General features: G+C 43.6%; 1 protein-coding gene across 1 annotated transcript in view; it reads right to left on the bottom strand.

Moving 5' to 3' along the window:
- Positions 1-23,313, bottom strand: part of DNAH12 (dynein axonemal heavy chain 12) — a 1,291,066-nt gene that overhangs the window by 1,156,228 nt on the left and 111,525 nt on the right. The window contains exons 8-9 of the mRNA XM_086939114.1: positions 22,983-23,178; positions 5,875-6,063 (exon numbers count right to left, since the gene is read on the bottom strand). Of these exons, the coding sequence (XP_086795240.1) occupies positions 5,875-6,063; positions 22,983-23,178 (385 nt within the window). The remainder of the gene's footprint in view (positions 1-5,874; positions 6,064-22,982; positions 23,179-23,313) is intronic.

Here is a 23,313-nt window from a genome sequence, read left to right as displayed (position 1 = left end):
GGCAGTATCTTATTCCATGTTCTCCTTAAGCTCTTTTTGAGGAGATTTAGAAGGACTGAGCCTCTAAGACCCATGGGAGGTCTTTTTTTGAGTCTTTTTTTAGTCGCTCCTAAGTAGAGTGCAAATGGGGTGATCTCTCCCTCTTATGTGACCTTCTGGAGGATGAAGATGATTCTTCCTCACTGTCGTCTCTCGATACTTGCTCTTTCCTTACCTTAAGCTTCTGCAGTCAAATGAGCAGACTCCCCTCACTGTCTTTCAAAGTCTTCTAAGAAAAAGTATGCCATACCTTGCATGCTTTGGCTGTACGATCTGGATAAAGACAATAAATTCAGTCCTTATGACGGTCATCTGTACGGAGCAATTTCTTAGAGTAGGTACCACAAGCTCTGAAAAGGCTCTTCTTCTCCTTGTCTGGCATGATAAGTAACAAAATACAGATCCAAAGTGAAACACAACAATAACCTGTATCTATTTTGAAGCGAATAAATGGGTTTTGAAATACTTGGAAACTGTGAGAATGGGATAACTGAGCAGACCTTAGGTTAGACTCCCTAACACGGCGTGAAGTAGAAAATCTGAGGGACTGGAGCTTCTCACAGGAGTGTTCAACAGGGCAATGCAACCTGATTGGTTGAAACCTATGTTTTGTCTGTTTTTTATATAAGGACTATGGTATGTTGCAAAATTAAAGGGCCTAGCGCCTTTCTAGCCTATGTTTAACTTTGCATTGCTATTATAATGTACTGTGGGACTTCCATCCTGGCGAGTATTATTATTTTCTCAAGGCTAACACACAAAACATTCCATGTGAAACATGCTAAAGACCAATTTTAAGATCATTTTATTATCTTCTGGACCTAAAGACTGGACTCCCTCTCAAGCACATTTCAATCCTGAATATCATGTTTTCCTTTTTCTCCAAAGCATTTTACAGAAGATTTTTAAGAATACATTTCATACTTCAAACAGAGACAACCTCTTTTATTTTTCAATGCATCCATCTAAAAGACCTTTTTAATTTGAACCTGTTTCTTTGATTCATACTTTATCGAACTTAATCATCCTTGACATTAGCCTATTCCTAGATGACAACCAAGAAGGGTGACTGAGGAAAGGGCGAAGGGAGCAACACATGCACCGAAGAATAAAATGCAATTTTCAACAAGTACACAATAACATTCACCATTTGCATGTTTCATTTTAATTTGAACCCTAACATTAAGGGAAACTGTAGTGAAATGAAGAAGGTCCAGTCCAGGTAGTTTTCCATGTAGGTTTATTAAGGTAAGGAGTTACATAGGGGAGCGCCGCACCAGGAGCAGCCTCACTGCTGTTCAGCCCATCTCCAACTGACACTCAAAAACACACGAACATTCCATTCACCCACATTCTCTCTCCCAGTCACTCAGGCTGAGTAGCAGCATTATGTCATAGATCTCATGCAAAATGGATTGAAAAGATATGGCCATATAGCAGTGATTGACTGTCCACATTTTCACTAACATGTCCACAGGTTTCACCTTTGCCTAGATTTTCAAGCCTGGTCAGACACTGATTTTGTCCCCCCATTGTGCTATGATGCCAGGAATCCCAGCAATCCCGCTCTTGTTTTATCTTCATCCCACCCAATACACTAAATACCCAGGGCTTGCACCTTTATCCTCGGGTAGCCAAGGTTCTGAGTTACAAATAAGAACATGAACAATGAGCCTTGCTAGTATGGCTATGCCTCTATTCCCTTGTGGTTCCTCGGTCCATGTCATTAGTGCTCTGTCACATGAAAACAAAGGGGGGGGGGTACACTGCCTGACATTGCTCAGATAGGTTATGGTAAATGCAGTGCATGATAACACTTACTTCAATTAAAAGACTTGTGTATTACCATGGCTAGTGCAGCCAGAGGGGTGTATCTCTAGACATGTGTTTCACGATAATAGTCCTTCTTCAGTAGATTAACACTTCATTCTAAGGTTGCTGGCCATGCTGCTCACCGTCTTCTGAGGTTCACTCACTGAGCAAAGGTGCATCAACCAGAGTGCACCAGTTCACCAACTCTCTTATGACAAAGCTTGTGTGATACAAAGCACTCCAAATGTGTCATATGAAGATACAATGGTTCTACCCACAAATGATTTTACAACAGTGCTGTTTAAGGTTTAGAGTAATAATTCACAAACCTTGGCACACTAAAGTATGTAAGTAGGCACTTGGAATACTTTAAATCCAGAAGGCATAACATCACATGCCTGCCCTTTATCTTTCATTTGATGGTTTGACTGTAGGGTGTCTTCTGCATGCCCCATCAAACCCCCACTCCACACACACAGACACTTTAGGGATTGCCAGGATTAGTGATCTGATGACCCAGCAGTGTCCTCTTTCACCACACTACAGTTCACATTTTAGGATCTCCATGCTTGACACCATAGCACACACAGAAACTCCCTCCTCATGCAATGTTTTCCCTATGCATGGCTTGCCACTCCAAGAACACAACATGTCAACCTACACAAAACATTTTCCGGACAATTTGCTTTGCATCACATGGGGTAGCCAGTTTTTTCCATGCAATGTTTTCAAGTTCTTGTTTTGGCCATTCCTGGGTCAAATATTTTACCCTCCTCTAGAACCACACCTTCTATCATTGGGCTTAGAAGCCTTCCACCCACACTGCTACATTTTCAGATTACTTGGCTTGGCAGTCAAACTTCTCAACTTGTCACTACCCCCTCAGCCTCCATGGTGCGTTTGCAGGTAACACTGATTAACAATTAAATGAATCAACATTTTACTCTCCTCCAGCCCTTTACGCACAATGTATGCCACTATTTATAGTCCTTACACTTTAATCCCACCTCACCATTGAATTTTCAGATTTCGAGACGTGGCTCTTTCTTTCGTTTAAACAAAATAGAATCCACTCAGAAGGTGGTAGTGATCCCTAAGTGATGGGGAGCACACAGTGTTGTTTAAATACCCCTATCACACCAACAGGCCCCTTGGTGTCACGCTTCATCATCGGGGCCTTCGCACCCCTCTACGGGATGCGGCGTGCTGCGACTCACGGATACGTAGGAGCACTGATAGTGAACTATGTGTTTGTGTGTGTGAGAGGGAGTGTGAGTGGTGAGGTGAAAAAGTGAAGGTTAAAAAATACCTGGCTCGTAGGAAAAAATATTTATTATGTCCTCGGCTGGTATTGTTAAAAGGGGTGCAAGATGAGGTTGTCAGTTATACGTATTAGGGTATATCAACCTCAATAAAGTGTGTCAACATGTTTCGGAGTACAGCGACTCCTTCTTCAGGACGAGGATATGCACGATTATCCTCACCTTACTCACATGGGTGTGGAATGTAAAAGTGTATTTTACAAAAAACACTAGGTGAAATGTACCTATAGGTGTAGAAGTATGGATAAGCTCTGTTGCGCTCAATTGGCGTTTGAAGAACCTGTGGGATGAAAAGCATAATAAACATCACAGTCGGACGTCTAGGAACAGGAAAAAGTTTCCAGTTATGTGAGGGTAAAAGTTGAACCAAAAATAAGGTTGAAGGACCCTGTGGAATAAAACACTAAAAAAGACAGACAGTAGACAAAGACATACACTTAATGGAGATACGCCAAAACATCTTTCCCAACATTGACTGTGGAGGAAGGAAAAGGATTTGATAATTGTGGCTTACTTATGGATCAAGGTTGTCTGATCTCATGAGCCTAAGCGTGGTATTGGGGGTTCCTTCCTCACTGCTCAATATAGCAACCTATAGGATGTTAAAGGTAGGTTTTAGGGTCATGAATTAGTACTGGGAAACTCAGTGGCCCTTGTTTCAACAACCCAACTCACGGTTACTGCACGACCTAGTAGACTGCCATCCCCTCAACGCGGCTCCGATGATGTGTCGAGTCATGTTGATTTGTTCCTTTTATATACCACCAAACGCTTCAACTAGTTCTTAATCGGAAGCGGAAACATGCCCAAAGAAGGACAGAATTCCAACACCAGGTCCGGTATTGTGCGCTGGTCAAGGGCGTGTTTCGCGGTAAGACTGCACATGCGCTAGAAGTAAGCGTTCCTGCACGCGCGCATGTGTACTGCTGGTAATGATGCCGGTTGTCAGAATCGGCACATCTAAGCAGCGCGCATGCGTGTTCTTTCCCCATTGATCAGGCTAACTGTTTGAAATGGTTGGCCAGAGTAATTCAAGTTCCCCCTCTCCTCACTCCATGCCAAATTTTCAGGTCAAGGACATTGCTCCCCAGTAACATCGATTTCTCCTCATACCACATTTTAAGGTGACAGGGCGCCCTAATCCAGTGACCTAGTGTACATACATTCTATATTTCACAGTACCCATGTAGACATTGTGCCTGTTTTCCTTTATCTGAAATTAGCGTCCAATGGACTCTTTTGGCTCTACTCATTCGTGTGTTTACAGCAGGTTCTTAGGCCCTTTTTCAAACTCACTGGTCTAAGCAGATTTACTGCTGTAATTAAAAATGAGGATGCTAATGATGAGCAGAATTAAATTTATCAGAGCGGGCGAGTTGGTATTGAAAAGAATAAAGGGTATTATACTAGAGATCTATGTTCAAGTCTAGATGTGCACCACTTTTGCATTATTTATCCAATTAATTGACTGCATATGAGAAATGTGTCTTTCTAGCCCACGGTCTAGTCACATCATTTGTATTTTTTGTGCTAAACAAGGAAGATGAGGTATTTCTTGAAGTGTTCCCTATTTCTTCTGTCAGTAGTGATCTGCCTATGCAGATCCACAACTTTCCTCCACCAAGCGAGGGCCATTGAAGAGAGAAGCAGTTACATGGTCAAAATGTATCACTCAGCACCACAAAAATGGACTCCTGAGGAAACATTTTTTCAAGAAAAGGACTCTGAGTCGATTAGTGTGGAAGAAGAGGTGAATAAGAGGAAACAGACAGCTATTCCTTCAGTCCAGTCTGAAGTTGATCATACCCAGGTATACTGTATAAATATGAGCAACTATAGATACCTTCTGAGTGTATAACCATACCTGCTCTTTGCAGAGCCTTATGCGCTCAGTACACATGAGGCATGACTTTCACTCTCCCACCATGATCTGTACACTCATTGCCTCTGTCCTCGTCAAAATGGATGCAGGGCATTGTCTTCAGCTATACCTTCGGCTAACTCCAATGTCCGTAGTACATTATTAGCATCAACTGGCACCACATGGCGTGGCCTTTTTAGTGTTCTCTGTGGTACTATGCATGTATTCACATGTGCCAGTTTCCTAGAGGCCATATTGATGCCCCTTCTTTGGGGGGGCTCCACTTCCCAAGCCTTCACATGAAGAAAATTTTGGATTTACATGTCATTACTACTCAAACTGTGCAAATATACACTCAAAAACACATGAAGAGTTCTAACATTTCCCAGCCCTCACTATCTGGTTCCTCTCCGGTGTGAACAAAAATGGCACCAAAAGCAAAACATTACAAATAAAAAAGATGCAATAAAGATAAGGATTTGCAATTCTGGATGCTAGAATGATGATGGAGTGCAGTGGTTATGTTAAGCATGTCTTCATACATCTAAACTTGTGTTTATAGACAATTGCAAGATAAATGTATTACTTACCTCATAAGAATGGATAAAAACAAGGCACACATTCAATATGAAAAGATGTTATCCCAGCACATTTTCTTTTGTGTTAGCTTATAACATAGCAATGATTTTCGTCCAATGTAACAAATATAGTAATAAATGAAAAACATAAAAACGTGTTACTTTGTGGGTTGTGGAGAAGCACTAAGGAAAATACATATGCATGTATACTGACTTATCTACATACATTTCGGAGATGTGGCAGATTATAGATTAACTATACCTGTAAAGTTTGTGAAATTCTGGTTACAACGAACATAATTGCATCTTCTACATCTTGAAAACTGGGGTAAAACTCCATTTTCTCATCATCAAAGATCAATTGCATCTTAAACAAAGGGAGGTGTTGTCCATCGTCTGGATCGTAGAGCTTCACATATGCTTCAATACTTCTCTTTAATAGTTCTCTGAGCTAAATTTAAGTAATTTGGAGAATAATAAACAGTTTACATCTCAGTCAAATATTTAAAAGGCTAAACACTAATTCTGCACAATCAAATAATCAATGGAAAGAATATACTTAGAGGTCGATCACATTGAGCGGTGGTACTATGGTAATATCAATGTGAGTTAGAACTCAGTGCATAAGGTCCAAAATACTTATCAGAAGCAAATTAAAGCAAAAAAACAAGATTGGTTAAAATACTGTGATGTTGAAATGCTGTTCTGGAGTTAGGATAATATAGTCGGTTTTTCGAATTTTTCTTCATGTAATTTGTTGTACACTAGGCCACACATATCGCCAAAGAATAATGTATCTCCTTGCAAAGATGAAGGTGTGTAACATAAAAGAAAACGGTTATATATCATACATAACTATTCATGGACGAAATTTTGTTAAAGAATCTTATGATTAGTTATAGCACCGTGCATAAAACTTACAAAAAAACAATCATTTAAAACAAATGCATTCCAAAAATGTAGATATGACATTGAATATATATAAAGTGACAATACAGTCATATAAAAACCTTAAAAATAAGTACCCAATCCAAAGGAGAAAATTGTGAAAACAAGGACAAGTAAGAATAATAGCTACTTACCTGTAAACTGTGGTTCTCCAGTATTGGTGTCTTTCATAGATTTACATGCCTGAATCATTCCCCGTCATCAGAGTGGGAGTGGGAGTCTCAGGGTACATAAAAGCAATAGTATGCACATAATATCCTTAAAAATCTTGGTAATAACCAACCAGGAAGTAAAGTAGCCGAAGCTACAAGAGTAAAAACTTCCACACTCATGACTATCATAGTCATTTTGTATTGTCCAAACTGCAGCCAATCAGGCGACAGCACCCACCAGAATGTTCACCCCAGAGGCTCAAGCTCTCAGATTTTCTTGCACCGGAGTGAAGCTAAAAGATCATAGCCGGAAGAGCCTCTGAGGGGAGGTGGGCGGGTTGCATGTAAATCTATGAAAGACACCAATACTGGAGAACCACAGATTACAGGTAAGTAACTATTGTTCTTCTCCAGTATTGGGGTGTCTTTCATAGATTCACATGCCTGAATCAGAGTAGATAGCAGTACCGATATAATGCTTGGAAGACGCTATTTATAACATAAATCTGTACATAGCAAGTATATACAATCACCTATTAAAATGCTAACATTCATATATACATGAAAAAACTTGCAACCACATGAGAATGTACTCAATATTAGGCATGGTAATAAGCATCTGGAAAGCAGTACCGAGGAGGAAGGAAATAGAGGCTGCCCTTATCTGAAAAATGTGCGTACAACCTCTTGACCCACTGCCGTATTAGTCTCGCTGGCAGCATCCAAACAATAATGCTTGGTGACAGTATGTCTGCTGGACCAAGTCGCTGCTCTGCAGATTTGCTGAAGAGGAACTCCAGCGAAAAGAGCAGTCGAGGAAGAAACTGCCCTTGTAGAGTGAGCTCTTGGAGTTGTCTGCAAAGGTCATCCATCTTGTAGATGGCAAAAGTCAATAGCTGCAAAAATCCATCTAGCTATGGTCTGTTTAGACACCGCTTGGCCTTGGCGTATCTCTCCGTAGGTAATAAACAATTGATCGGATTTACAGATGTGAGAGGTCCTTTGTAAATAGAACTTAAGACATCTTCTGATGTCAAGGGTATGCAATGCCCTCTCTACCGGGGATTGCAGGTTTGGAAAAAAAAAATTCAAGATGACTGGCTCGTTCAGATGAAAATCCGAAGGCACTTTCGGCATACATTTAGGATTTGTACGTAGAACCACAGAGTTGGACGTGAATTGTAAGAAAGGTGAGTTGACAGTGAAAGATTGAATATCACTGACTCATCTAGATTAAGTCAGTGCTAGCACCAGAGAAACCTTCCAGGTTAGGAATTTAAAATCCACTCTGTGAATTGGCTCAAATGGATGGCGCATGAGCTGCGCTAATACCACGTTAAGATGCCAGGATGGAGGTGGACGACGTACAGGAGGAAACATTCGGAATAGTCCTTTAAAAAACTGTCGTATTATTCTTGATGAATAAAGAGAATTGGACCCATCTTGTCGGAACCTAGAAATGGCTGCCAGAAAGACCTTTAGCGTGGCATGAGAAAGGCCTGATCTTGCTAAGTGCAAGAAAAAAGGTAATATCTGTTCCGGTCCTGTGTGAAACGGATAAACCCCAACAGATTAACACCATATGCAGAATCTTTTCCATTTAAGTTTGTATGTCTTTCTTGTAGCAGGTGCTCGCGCGTTAGCCAGAAATTCCTTGCAATCCGCAGGAATATTTAGATGGGCGAATTCAAGGTGCTCAGGTGCCAGGCAGCTAATTTCAGAGAAGCAGGATCCGGATGGAAAATCCAACCGTCCTGAATGGACAGGAGATCCAGTATTGGTCGAAACCTGAATTGGATCGCACTCTGGTAGGAGGAGAAGTTTGGTAAACCAGAATTGGCGAGGCCATCTGGGAGCGATGAGAATTGGCCGACAAGGTTGTTTCTTCATCTTCCGGAGAACCCTGGGGACCAACGGTATCGGAGGAAAGGCATAAGCAAATATTCGAGACCAGTCCCTGAGAATCCTTGTGGGGAAGCCAGCTTGCAAAGAATAGGCATTTGCTGTTCTTCTTGGTCGCAAAGAGGTCCAGATCAGGATGACCCCACTGCTGGAAGACTCAATCCACCGTTGGTTGATGTAGCTCCCATTCGTGGGTGGACACGGTTGACCTGCTGAGGGTATCCACCAGAACATTTGACACTCCCGGCACATGAACTGCCAAGAGATTGATCCTGTGCCGTATCGCCCAAGCCCAGATTTCTTGGGCTTCCTGAGACAAAAGAGCCAACCTCGTTCCTCCCTGTTTGTTTAAGTAATGCATACTTGTAGTATTGTCCGTGCGAACCAATACTGTGGCTCCTAGAATGAGTGTACGAAAGGACTTGAGGGCTAAGAAGATGGCTCTTAGTTCTAGTAGATTGATGTACCATTTCCTTTGTTGAGGGTTCCATTTTCCGCTGACCTTTAGTCCCTGAAGATGTGTTCCCCAGCCCTCGAGGGATGCGTCTGTGGTGATAGTGAAATTCGGCGTTTCTTGAAGGAACACACACCCCTTCTTTAGATTTCTTTCTTGAGCCCACCAGAGAAATGCCTCCTGCATTCGAGGTGTAATTTGAATGAGATCCTCGAATGAAACTGAGACTTGTAACCATTGCAGGTTGAGCTCCTCTTGAAGGGGTCTCATTCTGAGGCGGCAATGTGGTATCAACGGGATGCAAGAAGAGACCATTCCTAGAAAGGACTTGAACTGTCGGACAGAAACTGACTTTTTTCATCGTAACATGTGAGCCAGGTTTAGAATTCTTTTTTGTCTTTCTTCTGATACAAAAGCCTGCACTAGTTGCGTGTCCAAAGTCGCTCCCAAGAACGTTTGCCTTCGCGGAGGAACAAGATGTGATTTACTGAGGTTGATGGAAAGACCCAGCGATTGGAATAGGGACAGACATCTTTGGACATGGGTATTTGTGACTGAGAAAGAATTCTCCTTGATAAGGCAATCGTCCAGGTAAGGAAATATTTGCATCCCCTCCAGGTGGAGGTGCGCTGCTACAGGAGCTAGTAATTTCGTAAACACTCTGGGTGCCGATCTTAGTCCAAATGGAAGGACTTTGAACTAAAAATCCCAGCCAGCCACTCTGAAAAGCAGGAACTTTCTATGACGGGGCAAAATGGGAACGGGGAAGTACACATCTTGAAGGTTCAGGGTGGCCATGTGATCCCCTGCCGACAGAAGATGAAGAATTTCTTGAAGCGATAACTTCCAAATTGATAATTTCTTTAGACACTTGTTGAGGGAACGAGATCTAGAATTGTGTGCCATTCTCCGGATTTCTTCTTTATTAGAAAGAACCGTGAATAGAATCATGTTTCTCTCTGCCCTTGTGGGACTTTTTTGATCGCTCCTTTTTGTAACATCAAATTTATCTGGGAAAACAATTCCTTGAGATGAGCTGAAGGAGGGCCCCTTGGAGGGACATTTGGAGGAAACTTTTCGAATTCTAGAGCATGGCCCTGGGCTACAATGTCCAGGACCCATTTGTCCGATGTTATTGAGGACCAGTTCGAATAAAATTTTGAGATTTTTCCTCCAACTTTTACATGGGACTGCGGCAGACGCGTTGGCAGGTGATGATACTCATTGTCTTTTGTTAGAATCCTTTCCGCGGTAGGAAGGTTTCTTCTTATTCTGGGAATAGGATGTGTCGCGTTGGCCGTATGATTGGTAACATTGCGATTGGTATCGCTGAGTCCCCTGATATGACCTGTAGGAAGATTTTTGGCTATAACCTCCTCGATTAGGGCGACATGCGAAACTGCAAGGTGCCAAGAGATCTGGCCGTTTCTGTATCCTTCCTAATTGCTTGCAAGGCTTCTTCCACATGTGGGCCAAACAAAGCTTCCCCCTGAAGAAAAAGTTACTGTCGAAATGGAAGTAGCGTCAACGGAAATCTTCATCGACGAAGGGGTTGTCGACGACGACGGGGTCTTCTTCTGAGGTAGAATCTTCTCAGAAGTTGGTTTTGGAGGCAAATTCTTGACTGATCTTCTTGGGGGCGTGGAAGGCAAAGGTTTGCTCCTGACAGTAGGAGTAGTTTTAGAAGTGGTAGGCCTCTCTCAACCCTTAGAGGGTTGTTGCTTCTTCACAACCTTGGCCCCAGGAGAAGATAACACCTCCTCAGCAGACGTCTTCCTAGAGGCCACAGAAGACCCAGAGGCAATACTACCGACCTCAGAGACTGGATTGTCCTGGTCCTTAAGCTTCTGTAGCCACAGAAGTAAGTGGCCCTCTCTATCCCTGAGGGTCTTTTGAGGGAAGGCCCTGTAGATCTTGCAGTCCTTCACTTGATGGTCCGGATACAGGCAGTAAATGCATTTCTTGTGGGATCTTCTGAGAAAAGCCGGAGCTTACCAAAAGATTCACAAGGCCTGAATAATGATTTCTTAGAGGAAGACAGCTGTGTGATATGGGGTTTCCTCCTTTGAAGAAGCATCTGAACCAGGAGAAAAATCCCACTCAGGGGAAACATCAAGGCCACTTGCATCTTTTAACTCTGCAAAATAGTCCTCAGAAAAGGAAGTTCACCTTCCTCCATCTCCTGCCGATAGCGAGTCTCTTCCACAACTCTTTGAGCCTCCCTCCTGGAGCGGATCCTCAGGACTGGAGTCGATGGATCCACAACCGACTCCATCGGATTCGGGACCGGCGTCGAATGCAGATCCGACGGCGCCACTTGCACCGAACGAGGACGAACAGACGGCGCAGGAGATTCTCGATACGGCGCCGGAGATTCTCGGTACGGCGACGGAGCCCTCTGCGCCACAAAATTCCAGGACGACGTCGCTGGAAGAAAGGGCATAAATAGAGCCTGGGCATATGCCTGAGGAACACCCAAATTGTAGGCAAAATGACCCATGGGGCCCTCAGGCGCACCAGAGGGCTACCTGGCCCTTGCGAAGACACCATACATAGTATTAAGATAGTGTGATGGGTCTTGACCTGGAGCCGGGAAAGGAGAATAATTTCCCGGCGCCGGCTCTGAAGCCGGTGTACCTGGAATCGGGCCCGCAGGTGCCAACAAAGGAACCTCTTCAGGCTGCTCCTGGTCTTCTTGCTGTGGCTCGGCTTCACCCGGATCCGAAGAATGGACCGAATCCGAAGGAGCCGGCATCGGTGATCGAGAGACTTCGACTTCAGGAGACACTTCCTTCTCTGGGGAGACTGGATTTGAATGAGAAGAATCGACCTCACCTCTGTGACGTCGAGGAAAAGATGTCTTCGGCGCCGGTTCCTTATCAGAGTGATGCCTTGAAGAGTGCTTCTTTCTCTTATGTTTCTTCGACTTCAAATGTCCCTACGCCGCCTTCGAACCCGATCTGGATTCGGAACGAGATCTCGACCTCGACCTCGATCTTCTTTTACTCGCCTTCTTATTCTTCTTCATCTTGGCAATAAATACTTTCGCCTCCCTTTCCTTTAATGCCTTAGAGGTCATCTTCCTGCAATACGCACATCCTTCGACGTCGTGATCGGAAGATAAGCACCATACGCAATCCTCGTGCGGGTCAGTGATGGACATCTGCTTACTGCACTCCCTGCAGGGCTTGAAACCAGATTTTCTCCCAGACATCTTCGAAAGGAAACGAGAAGAACAGACAAGAGCAACTACAATGTTACTACGGAGAGTCCCAAGAAACCGTTGGAGTCGACGGCGCGGAAAAAAGGGAAGTGACGTCATCACGCCGACGAGGCCCTATTATGGATCCAGTGACGTCAGCGGGGTCGCGAGCTGAGTCGTACCCTCTGTCCATGACCTCGCCGGCGTGGAGAGCTACAAAAGTTTCCGATTGGCTGTTGCGCAGGGGATATTCACAAGGTGAGGAATCCACAGGCAGATGTGAGAAATCCTGAAGACACTTGAGAAGAACTGAGCAGAGCTCAGGGAGACTCCCTTCACACAACGTGCTGTAGAAAATCTGAGAGCCTGAGCCTCTGGGGAGAACATTCTGGTGGGTGCTGTCGCCTTATTGGCTGCAGTTTGGACTATACAAAATGACTAGGATAGTCATGAGTGTGGAAGTTTTTACTCTTGTATTTTGGGCAACTTTACTTCCTGGTTGGTTATTACCAAGATTTAGGATATTATGTGCATATTATTGCTTTTTATCTACCGTGAGACTCCCACTCCGACGACAGGGAATGATTCAGTCATGTGAATCTATGAAAGACACCCCAGTACTTGAGATAATACAAGACACATCAAATTCTCCACTGTGATTAACTTTGGGCAAACTATCACCCTCCAATTTACGAACACAGATGTACTGTTAAGTAGCTTTTTTAGTCTACCTGAAGATACAAAAGCAACATAATTTGGTTAGGCATGTAAACATAAGCTTAACACTGTCTTTCAGACATGTGTAGGACACTCTTAAGAATAAAGGCTTCAGAAGCTTCTTTGTTGCATCATGCAGCAGGGGCATGTTAACAATGTGCACAAGCGTCCTACCTGACGACCTACACAAGCTGCCACTTTCTTCTGAGTTAACTTTAAGTTCATATATGGATTGGAACCTCTTATTATTCCTTGTGAAGTGGTCCAAAGTTTTTGGATTTTGTTTCCATGAAACTGCAACAATCTCTAGTGATTGTGGCCATTTCTTGTGCATCAATTCCAACAATTTTGGACGACCTGGTATGTGTGTAATCCATTGGGTCCAGATGCACTGTGTGCTCAAGAGAGACACTCTGTGTCATGGTCCTTGTGTCCTGATGAAATTGTTAAAATGTATTGCAATGAAACACATGGACATGCCCTAATAAAATGTTCTTAACATGCTCCAGTATTTTTAACATGCACATAGAGTGGGCATAGTATTATTCACTGCACTCATCTGATATATTTTTATGTCGAGCCTGAGTCAGGGCGCATGCGCTGCTCTGCAGGACTTGCTGTAGTAGAGTATGAAAGAGAAGCCCCGCCCACTCTCTGCCCATATTTTCCATTGGCTTGTGTCTTTGTCCTTTGTAAATTCTTGCTTCTGATTCAGTAATTGGCTTGTTAGTCCCTCCTTAGTACATAGCATGTCTTCATTTGTAACCTCTCATGGCTACTGGCCCCTTTACTTTGGTTGTTACACAGTATGTGTTATTTACACTTGTAAGCCCTATTTTCTTTATTGAGTTTCTCTTACTTCATGTACGACCACTCAATGACGTTCTTTGCTCACATTCAGTGCGCCATGCGCGCTTGCAGTTTCAAGCAGCCGGGACAATGGCATTGCAAATATTTTTATGCAAGGGGGCCTCTCATGATCGCAGCACCCGCTTAATTTAATATTCATAGGAGTCGCACATGTTTATCGCAGCACCAGCATTAATTTGAAACATGTTTGAATCAGAAGGTCTCAAATGTCTGGAGACCATAACATTCAGAAGGGCTTATTCTATTGTTGACCAGTGAATATGTATCCCATCTTGCAATACCCTCAACAGCATGGCTCTGAATGTCAAGTGTTTTTTGGGGAATGTGCCTATTTGTAAGCAGTCCCTTGTTTTTAAAAATATTTTTTGTATTCATTTCCATAAAAGATGTATAATAGAAAGCAAAGCCCGAAACAAAAGAGAGTATTGTGCTTTGCAGGTAACAAATGATTTGAAAAGTATGAATGAAAATATTCACTGTGAAATGTCACAGACCATGACAATTATTGTTTCACTTCACCAGGGCTACAGATTAACAGACGAGAACAATAAAGGGACCAATTGCCCAAGCTAGTTAGGGACACGTGTGGCAGGGGCAGATGCGACATAGGGAGTACCATTACGCGCAGCCTGCTACTGTGGCAGCGACAGGTGAAAACTAGGCCGTACCAGTATGGTATTCCTGGAGACTTGGGTATCATTAGTGCACATTTGAAATATGGGTTGTAACCACAAAAGACGTGGAAGGACCAGCACGACTGGACCAACCTGGGCCCTCAAAAAGATATTACGATACATATGCTTCAAATTCTCAATTACCACTCTAGGGTTGCTCTTGAACGTGCTGTTATGTTACATCGAGAACCAAATGTTAATATGTAATTTCCAGGATTACGTACTAGCCTGCTTTGTTGATGCAGAATGACTGCCTAAGCGATGTGAAATTAAAGATTAAATACATGGATTGTTTGGTTCATTTTTATCCACAAGCAAAATTCTTATAACAGGGGTTCTGGATACCTTATCCATAAAAAGGTGGAGAAAATGATGATTGCTGGACTGATGTTGAGATCTGGAAGGAGATGAAGGGTGGAGGTGCTCACAAAGAAATTATTTTGGTTATAGAATTCTTTAACAGTGGATTAGAACCTCCAGTGGTTACCAACATCTGGGAGGCCAATTCAACACAAGGCCAATGAGTATGTAAGATATGGGTGTACGGATAGACTTCCACACCAATTTGTTAAAAACATCTATATTTATTGAATTTGTATACGACAACACACATAAAAGTGGAAAGCAAGGTACAAGCTCACAGCACATCTGCTTGTGACAGTTTGCCTCAGCATCTGAGTGTTAACTGCAAACCCTCCTAACATTCTAGAAAGCCAACTGTCTGCCGCACAATGTGAATGTTCTGACACTATTACGGTGTCCTGTAAGAAGTGTGCTCTGACATGAATACCTACCACCACAACACATTTCCCTCCTTTTATATTCAAGAGCAATTAAATATAAATACTTAGGAAACACATTATGATCAAGTGATAGAGATACTGCTAACATCTAATATGCATTGACATCTAATCAAGGAGATAGCCATGCATATGATCACTAATTATTTAAAAACTCAAGATGATACATAATAATACGGGTATGACAATTACTAAATGAATACAAATTAAGTGACACTATATACCTAAAATTAGAAAGGTTATACAATGTTCTGATATAAAAACAATATAAACATGTTCACAAATATAATACTGTACATATTAATATATCAGACATCAATATGCTTAAAATGTGTGAACTCATACTACTGGATTAATCACACAAGTAGTCTTTAAACCTTCTGGGTTTAATCACAGAATGTCCTGTCCTTCTTTTATTACTAGCTATGGTGCTCACATAATGGGATGCCCCACTACTCTCTTGTGAGTTTTCCATCCCTTCTTGCTTTTCCAAAACCCATTGACTCTGGGTACCCAGGTGGTCACCATCACCTGGTACCCCATTACCTTGGGCATCATCATTTTTATATAACTACTCAAATCTTTGTTTGGTATCCTTTGCTTCTCCCTGAGAACTTACAACATTATTCTGTGAACTTTGATTACCAATACCAACATCCGCATTGTCATTCATTCTCTTACACAAGGAAGTCGCGGACAAATGCCAAACCTTACCATCACTTAGTATACAGAATTGCAAAAAACCTTAAGTACTACTAAAGGTGGGGTAAAACAACTTTGTTTTTTACCAATAAATCTGCATCTTTATACTCCTACTCTTCCACCAACCATCACATGTACTACTTTGCTTTTATGCTTTAAGTCATAATGTCTTTTGCACTTTGTGCTTCAGATAAATTCTCTTTCGCCACCTCAGGTGACCAATCAACCCTTGAAGCTGCTTTCAACCATCCTATGCTATCTTTTGACCTGGCAGTTCTTTCCCTCGTCACTTCAAAAGAACTGAAAACAGGGGTAATTCTATATGCCCACACCATCTTGTGTAATTCTCTCCTCCACAAAAGACTTTTATAATTGGCTAAATATACAATTCCTTTTAGAAGGCAGTTAAACAGTTCTACTGCTCCGTTTCCCGCTGGATGGTACACTAAAGTAGTCTTGTGCATGATACCATTTCTCTTTAAAAAAAAGAAATGAAACGTTCGGAAAAGAACTGAGGACTATATTCACTAAGAATACACTTAAGTAACCCCTCTCTAGTGAACCCTTTGTAAAGGAATTTGCTAACACTACTGGTATCAGCTCTTTGAACTATTTCAGTTTCAGGCCACTTGGTAAAATAATCCATCAAAACCATTATGTACACTTGCTCTTCATGTTCCCATATCGGCCCCATTATATTTATTCCAACCCTTTCTCCTTGCATTTCTGGGCTGAGAAAAAGATGTAAAGAAGGTCTAAGTGTTACTTGAGTTTTATCAGAATTCTCTTACTGTATGCAATTTCTGACCTTCCTTTTTATTTCTTTGTCACAATCTGGCCACCAACACCAACTCTTGACTATATTCCTAGTTAGAACTACACCCAAATGCCCTTCATGGCAAATTCCAAAGACCTTCTTCCTCAAACTTTACAGAGGAACAACCTTCCCTTGTCTTAAAATCAAACCACCTTCTCAGGACATCTCATGTCTAAGTTGTCAGTATGTCAATACCTCTCAACTGATGGACTTTGTATCTGGCCAACCTACTGATAACATCCTACTCACTTCCTTAAGAATAGTGCCTGCTTCGGGGCACTTTTCCATTCCTCACCCAAAATGCTAGGAAATTCCTCTGAAATATTAGCTATGCAAAATTCTTCCACGGTACCCTCACTCACTTCACTCATGGGTAGTGGCATGTGATTCAGAAAATCTTCAACAACATTCGTTGCACCTGATACGTATTGTACTTCATAATTAAAATCAAATAGTCTCACTGACATACAGACTAATCTAGGAGATTCACCATATAATCACTTAGTAGTTAACACTCTAGTGAGAGGTTTATTGTCACTTCGTAAAGTAACCATTTTCCCCCAGATAAATTGTCCGGAATGCTCGAAGCCCCATGCACAGGCGGGTGCTTTCCGTTCCATAACAAAGTATATTTTTTCAGTAGGGGTAAGTGAACGAGAAGCAAATACAATAGTTTCTTCCTTGCCCAACTTATTTTTCTGTGTGAGAACTACACAGATTCCTCTACCACCAGCATCCGTGGTAACAATACTAAGTAATTCAGGGTCAAATCCTTGTAAAGGAGGCGCATTGCAAATATAATTCTTGAGTGAAATAAACTAGCCTGACAACGTCTGGAGCATTCAAACGTGTTCTTAAGTTTGAGTAATTGCCTGACTTTGTATGTTTTGGATGAAAAATCTTTCACTAACTTGGAACAGAATTCCACCAACCCCAAGAATGTTCTCACCAATTTGTTAGAAACTTCTCTCTATTTTTTTTTCTCAAATGTCTTTTCATTGATTTTTAGTGTAGTTACCAGCAGTATCAGTTACAAATACATGCAATCTCTTCCCAATAATTTTCACATCTTACATAGGGTACAGTTGCTTGGTATGAACGAGAAAGTGTTGACTGTTTATCAGAGCCATCAGATATTAGCTGGCATCCCCTTTATTTATGAACTTACAACTTTTCCCCATTTCCCACCCTCCACCCCGCCCTAAACCTTCCCTTAAACTTAATGTAACTATAGGATGACATAGGAGTGCATGCTTATTCAGTATGTATTCTTACCAGCAATGGGAGGAGAGTATTTTATTCAGCCCTCGTTGGCTTGTCCCTATTTGTTCCTGTCTTTATGTTCTGTTCTTAAAATTGAAATAAGTGTAGTGATCTAATGGTTGGTGGACATGTTGTTAACCGCTTGACCGCAGCGCGAATTCCACAGCGGTTCTGGCGGAATAATGAGTGGGCAGGGTTCGGACGGCCTCCGGCCATCCTCCACACCCGCCCTCCGTGACGTTGGACGGCGGGGGCCCGTCCAACGCATGGGAGGGGTTAATAGTAGACCCCGCAATAAATCTTCCACTAGAGGACCCCATAAGTATTCAAAAATGTTAAAGTTGTCTCTAAAGATGTCTGCCATTCTTTCCATTACAAGCGCTCTCCAAAAGCAGGCATGCCATTGAGTAATGGCGGGAGCTACTTTTTTCTTCCATGCTGTCACTATCGCGCCTTTGGCTGCCCCAAAGCAGAGCCACATAATGGCTTTGTTCCCCTTCATCTGGTATTGCAATTAATCTGATATGAGCCCCAGGAGCATAAAGTCAGGTGAATCAGGAATTGAATACCCCAAGATTTCTTTGAGTTGAGCTAGAATTTCCGCCCAAAAGGGGCAAATTGTCGAACAGTCCCACCAAATGTGGTGAAAATCACCCAGTAACCCACAGTCCCTCCAGCACCTACCAGAGGACCCAGGGAATATTTGTTTCAGCTTTGTGGGGTAGAGATACCAGTATCAGAGCGCCTTGTAATGGGCTTCTCTCAAACCAGCGGAATGATTATTTTCGGTAATGTCTTTCCAAATGGTTTTCCATTGTCTTTCATTAATCTCAAGCCCTCCTCACAAACTTTTCTATAGGTGGTAAATCTCTAGTTGCTGCTTCTCTGATTTTTGGGCTCAATACCCAGTGCTTAAGTTGGAGATAATAGTAATGTTCAGAGGGTTGTAGGTTAAAATCGCGCCGGCAGTGGTCAAAGGTTAATATATCATAATTACGAGGTCCAACACCCTGAGGCATCCCCCCTCTTTTCATGCATCGAAAGGACCTATTTGCATTGCCGGCGGGAACTCAGAATTGTGATGACTTGGGGTATATGGTGAGGGGAAGTTGCCCAGTCAGCTATCTTCGTGACCTCATCCCACACTTTAAGAGTGGTCTGGGTAGGCGTAGTTAGATATGCGTTCCCTGCTCTATCCTGCTTTGGTTTCCAGAGCACATCCCAGATGCGTTTCCCCACTATGGCACTATCCATGTGCAACCAGTGTTTATCTGATTCGCTCTGTGACCATTCCGTTATTACCCTGTGCTGCGCCGCTTTATAATAAAAGATAAACTCTGGGAGTGCCATTCCTCCCTCATCCTTTGTCCTTGTAAGAAGTCTGAATGGAAGCCGCACCCATCTATTTTGCCATAAAGAACGCGTAATCATTGTGACTAATATTGAGAAAAATCACAGTCTAGAGCGATTGGGAGAGCCTGGAATAGATAGAGTAATTTTGGAAGAATCGTCATCTTAATTGCGTTTATACAGCCCAGCAACAAAATAAAAAGTGAGCCCCAGGGGAGGAGCCAAGATGGCGACCGGAGCAGACCTGTAGGCTCCCGGCTCCTTCAGCCTGCTACCGCCGCACCGTGATCCTGGCATAAATCCTGATGCACTTCACTATTGGATGAAGTGCGGCGCGGCGCTGATTCCAGCGGTGTGTTTCTGGTCTCTCGACCTGCCCGGCGGCCGGAGATAGCCGCTGTACTGCTTGCAGCCCGGGAGCCCGCCTGCACAAAAGCTCTCTGCCGTTCCCCGGAGACCTGATGGCGGCCAGGATGCCTGATCGGCGCTGACGACCTGAGCACCGGTGGGGACCTCACGATGCACTGTCTGTGCTGCGACGCTTACGGCGATTTGCAGAAGGCGGCCAGGAGCGAGCGCTTGTTGAGCTGAGGCACCCTATTGCAACGGATCCTTTGTGAGGCAGATACGAACGGAGAGTGTCGCACGGCACTGTTTGATAGCCTATGCTTGCCTGACCCACGCCTCACTACCCCCCTCTGGTACGGGGCGCCTCTCCACGATGTATGCCTCACTGGCGCTGTACTTTGTGATGCTGTAACCCTGCAGGGACGCTCGCCTGTGCGCACTTATCCTGCGATTTCCCCGGAATTTCGCCATGATGGCTTTGTTTGAGGCTCCGAGGTGTGGGGGAGGGCGCCCGTCCCTGCCAGTGGCCTGTGTTGCCCCGCCTGTGATGGGGTCCGATTCTCGAATACCTTCCTTGGGAAGTGAGAGCCGGGGGCTTCAGCCTACACTTTCTCTCAAAATCATCCTGACTGCCCTGCACGACCTCCGCGCTGATATGCGCCAAGGCTGCCAAGAGCTGCGAAGGAAGCTGGACGACATGGCGTCGTCGCTGCGGCGGGACTGCAACGTACTGACCCCGCAAAGTCTACACTCATCTCCGCCTGCGCTCCATGGAGATACAGTGCTTCCTTCTGCCAGCTGGACAGAGGTGCCCGCTCCCGAATCTACTGATGCCCGAGACCGTCCGCCTGCTGCCTCTATTTGGGATACTTTGTTTCTCCTTTCACCGGAGAGTGCAACATTGGTGGAATTCTCACCGCGAGTGCCTTGGGACATATCTAAGACATTGTCGACCTTATCACCGGCCCCTGGGTTGTGCCCTCCGACTTTGTATTCGAAGAACTCGTACGCTCTGCAGGTTCCTGGGGAACTCACTACTACAGTCGATGAAGTTACTGATGGCTCTCGACGGCCATTTTGTGTTCCTGCGACACTCTCACTCTCTCTGTGGCCATATTGTCTCACTGCTTCGCTGTGGCTATGCCTGGTGGGATTCCGACGTTCGGGACAGGGCTGAGGACTCTTCCCTTACTGGCACTGACTGTCTGCCTGGTTATGACCCCGGACTGAAATACTTGTTGATGTATTGATTGCGCATTCAGTGAGACTTCCACCTATTCATATTGTATTTCCTGTTCTGCGCGCTGGCCTCTCCCTTCATTTCAAGTCGCAAGTATTGTGTTTTATCATTTTTGGTTCCTCTTTACGGGGCGACTGTTATTTCGCGGGCGGGTGGCTCAGGGACAGATGTTGCGGTTGATGGCTGCGGACCTTGTATTTGACTAGCCGGGGGGGATCCGGACCGGAACACTAAAATGACGTAGGGGTTGCGGATAGCTGGGAGTCCGGGAGTTCTGATATTGTGAGGGCTCCTCCCCGCTTCCTTCTTTTTGGGAGTGGTAGATCAGCTTGTTCTTTTCTTCCTCCCTATATTCAAGTGTTGAAATTCTTCGTTTCTTATTCTTTTCTTTCTTCCTTTTCTACATTTTTCTTGCTTTATCTTGCCTTTTTCTTCTACTTCTTTTCTTCTCTTGCTGTATTTCGGGTTTATGGGGCGACAGACACTCTGCTAGGGGGGGGGTAGGCCATAGCCTCTGCATGTGTGTAGGGTGGGGGGTTATATTTTATTTTTGGTTAGTTTCTATGGGACCTGTTTTTGCTTCTTTTATATTTTTTCCTTTTTCTTGGCCCGTGTTCAGGCATATTGGGCGAAGGGTGGCGGTGTAGATATGAGTGGGTAGTTGGGATTGCTACCCTGTAACGTGGATATTGTGTGGCCATCCTGCCCGGTCGGGACTGCTTGTTGAGATGTGGATTGCCCGTGAATTGTAGCTACTGTCATGTCCCACCTGCATGGTCCTTGCTCTTACTTTATTATTTTATGAGTACGGAACAATACGACCTGAATTTACTAGTTGCATAAAAACTTAAAAACTTAACCTTAATTATTCCTGTGTCATGGTCTTGCGGCATCCTCCAGTCTGATTTCTGATTAATAGCCGAAGTGCAACTGTATTACTATGTCACCGTATTGCATGCTTTAGTGCTACATGAAAGTTCGTGGCCGGCCGGATGGTTGTGGGCCCGTATTTGTTCTGTATTTCGTGCACAATAAAGGTTTTCAAAAAATTTAACAAAAAAAAAAAAAAAGTGAGCCCCACCGTTTGAGATCATTTTGTAGCTGTTTCAGGAGAGGTGAAAAATGTGCCCTTTATAACCCCCCCTACAGTAGCAGTAATCCTCATGCCCAGGTATGTAATGTTGTGTTTGGCCCATTGAAAAGGGAAGCCCCTGACCAGTGAGGTCATCTCTCCCTCGGAGAGTGTAAGGTTTAACATTTAGGATTTAAATAGGTTAACTCAGAATCCTGCTATTTGTTCTATCATTTGAAGTTCCTCCTGCAGTGCCGTTAACGTGGCTTGTGGATCTGTTAGCGGTAGGAGGATATTGTCTGCAAATAGTGAGAATTTATACTCATCCGTACCAAATTGCATACCCTTGAACCCCTGTATTGCTCTTATCCTGGCAACAAAGGGCTCTATACTCAGGGCAAACAATAAGGGCGAGAGGGGACATCCCTGTCTTGTCCCTCTACCTAGGGTAAACGCGTCCGAGCAGACGCCATTAACTAGAAACGTCTATATTTAAAGAAGTTGCATACTCCAACACACTTAAAAGAGGTGCATGGTCACAGTGAGTCTGCTCACAACAGTTCCCCTCAGCATCTGAGCATTAACTGCAAACCACCCTAACATTCTAGAATGCCCAGCTGTCCGCATCACAATGTGAATGTTCTAACACTAGTACGGAATCCTGTAAAAACCGCGCTCTGTTTTGAAGAACTACCATCAGAACAATGGCAGACAAACTATATGGAACAACATTCTGCAAGGGGCCACATCATTTTACGTTATGCCACGGATATGAGCCTTAGACCAGGTTTTACTCAGGATTCCAGTTAATTAACACAAAAGTACTGTTTTGGTTTACGTGGAGACAAAAGTGATTTACCTGATTAGACATGAGTGTAGACACGCTGTTGTAGAAAGAGTCAATTCTATCTGGTTTAATGCCAAACAGGGCATCCTTCTGTGTGAAGAGCTTGATCACTTTTGGGTACCAGGTGTTACGTAGCTTCTCTTCCATGTTTGTGCAGGCCAAGGACACGTTGTTTCTCAGTGTTTCACAATCAACTGCACCCTTCTTCCTGTCATCCAACAAGAACAAAGATTATTCAATGAGTTGATTCAAAACTAGGTTAACTGATGACTACAGCAACTATACAAAGCAACATGTATCCTAAAAGCAAATGACCAGGGGCAGCTCCTCCATTATAGGGGAG

This window comes from Lissotriton vulgaris, chromosome 9 (genome assembly GCF_964263255.1).
Source record: "Lissotriton vulgaris chromosome 9, aLisVul1.2, whole genome shotgun sequence".
Classification (NCBI taxonomy): Eukaryota; Metazoa; Chordata; class Amphibia; order Caudata; family Salamandridae; genus Lissotriton; species Lissotriton vulgaris.
This window is presented reverse-complemented; position numbering and strand designations above follow the sequence as displayed.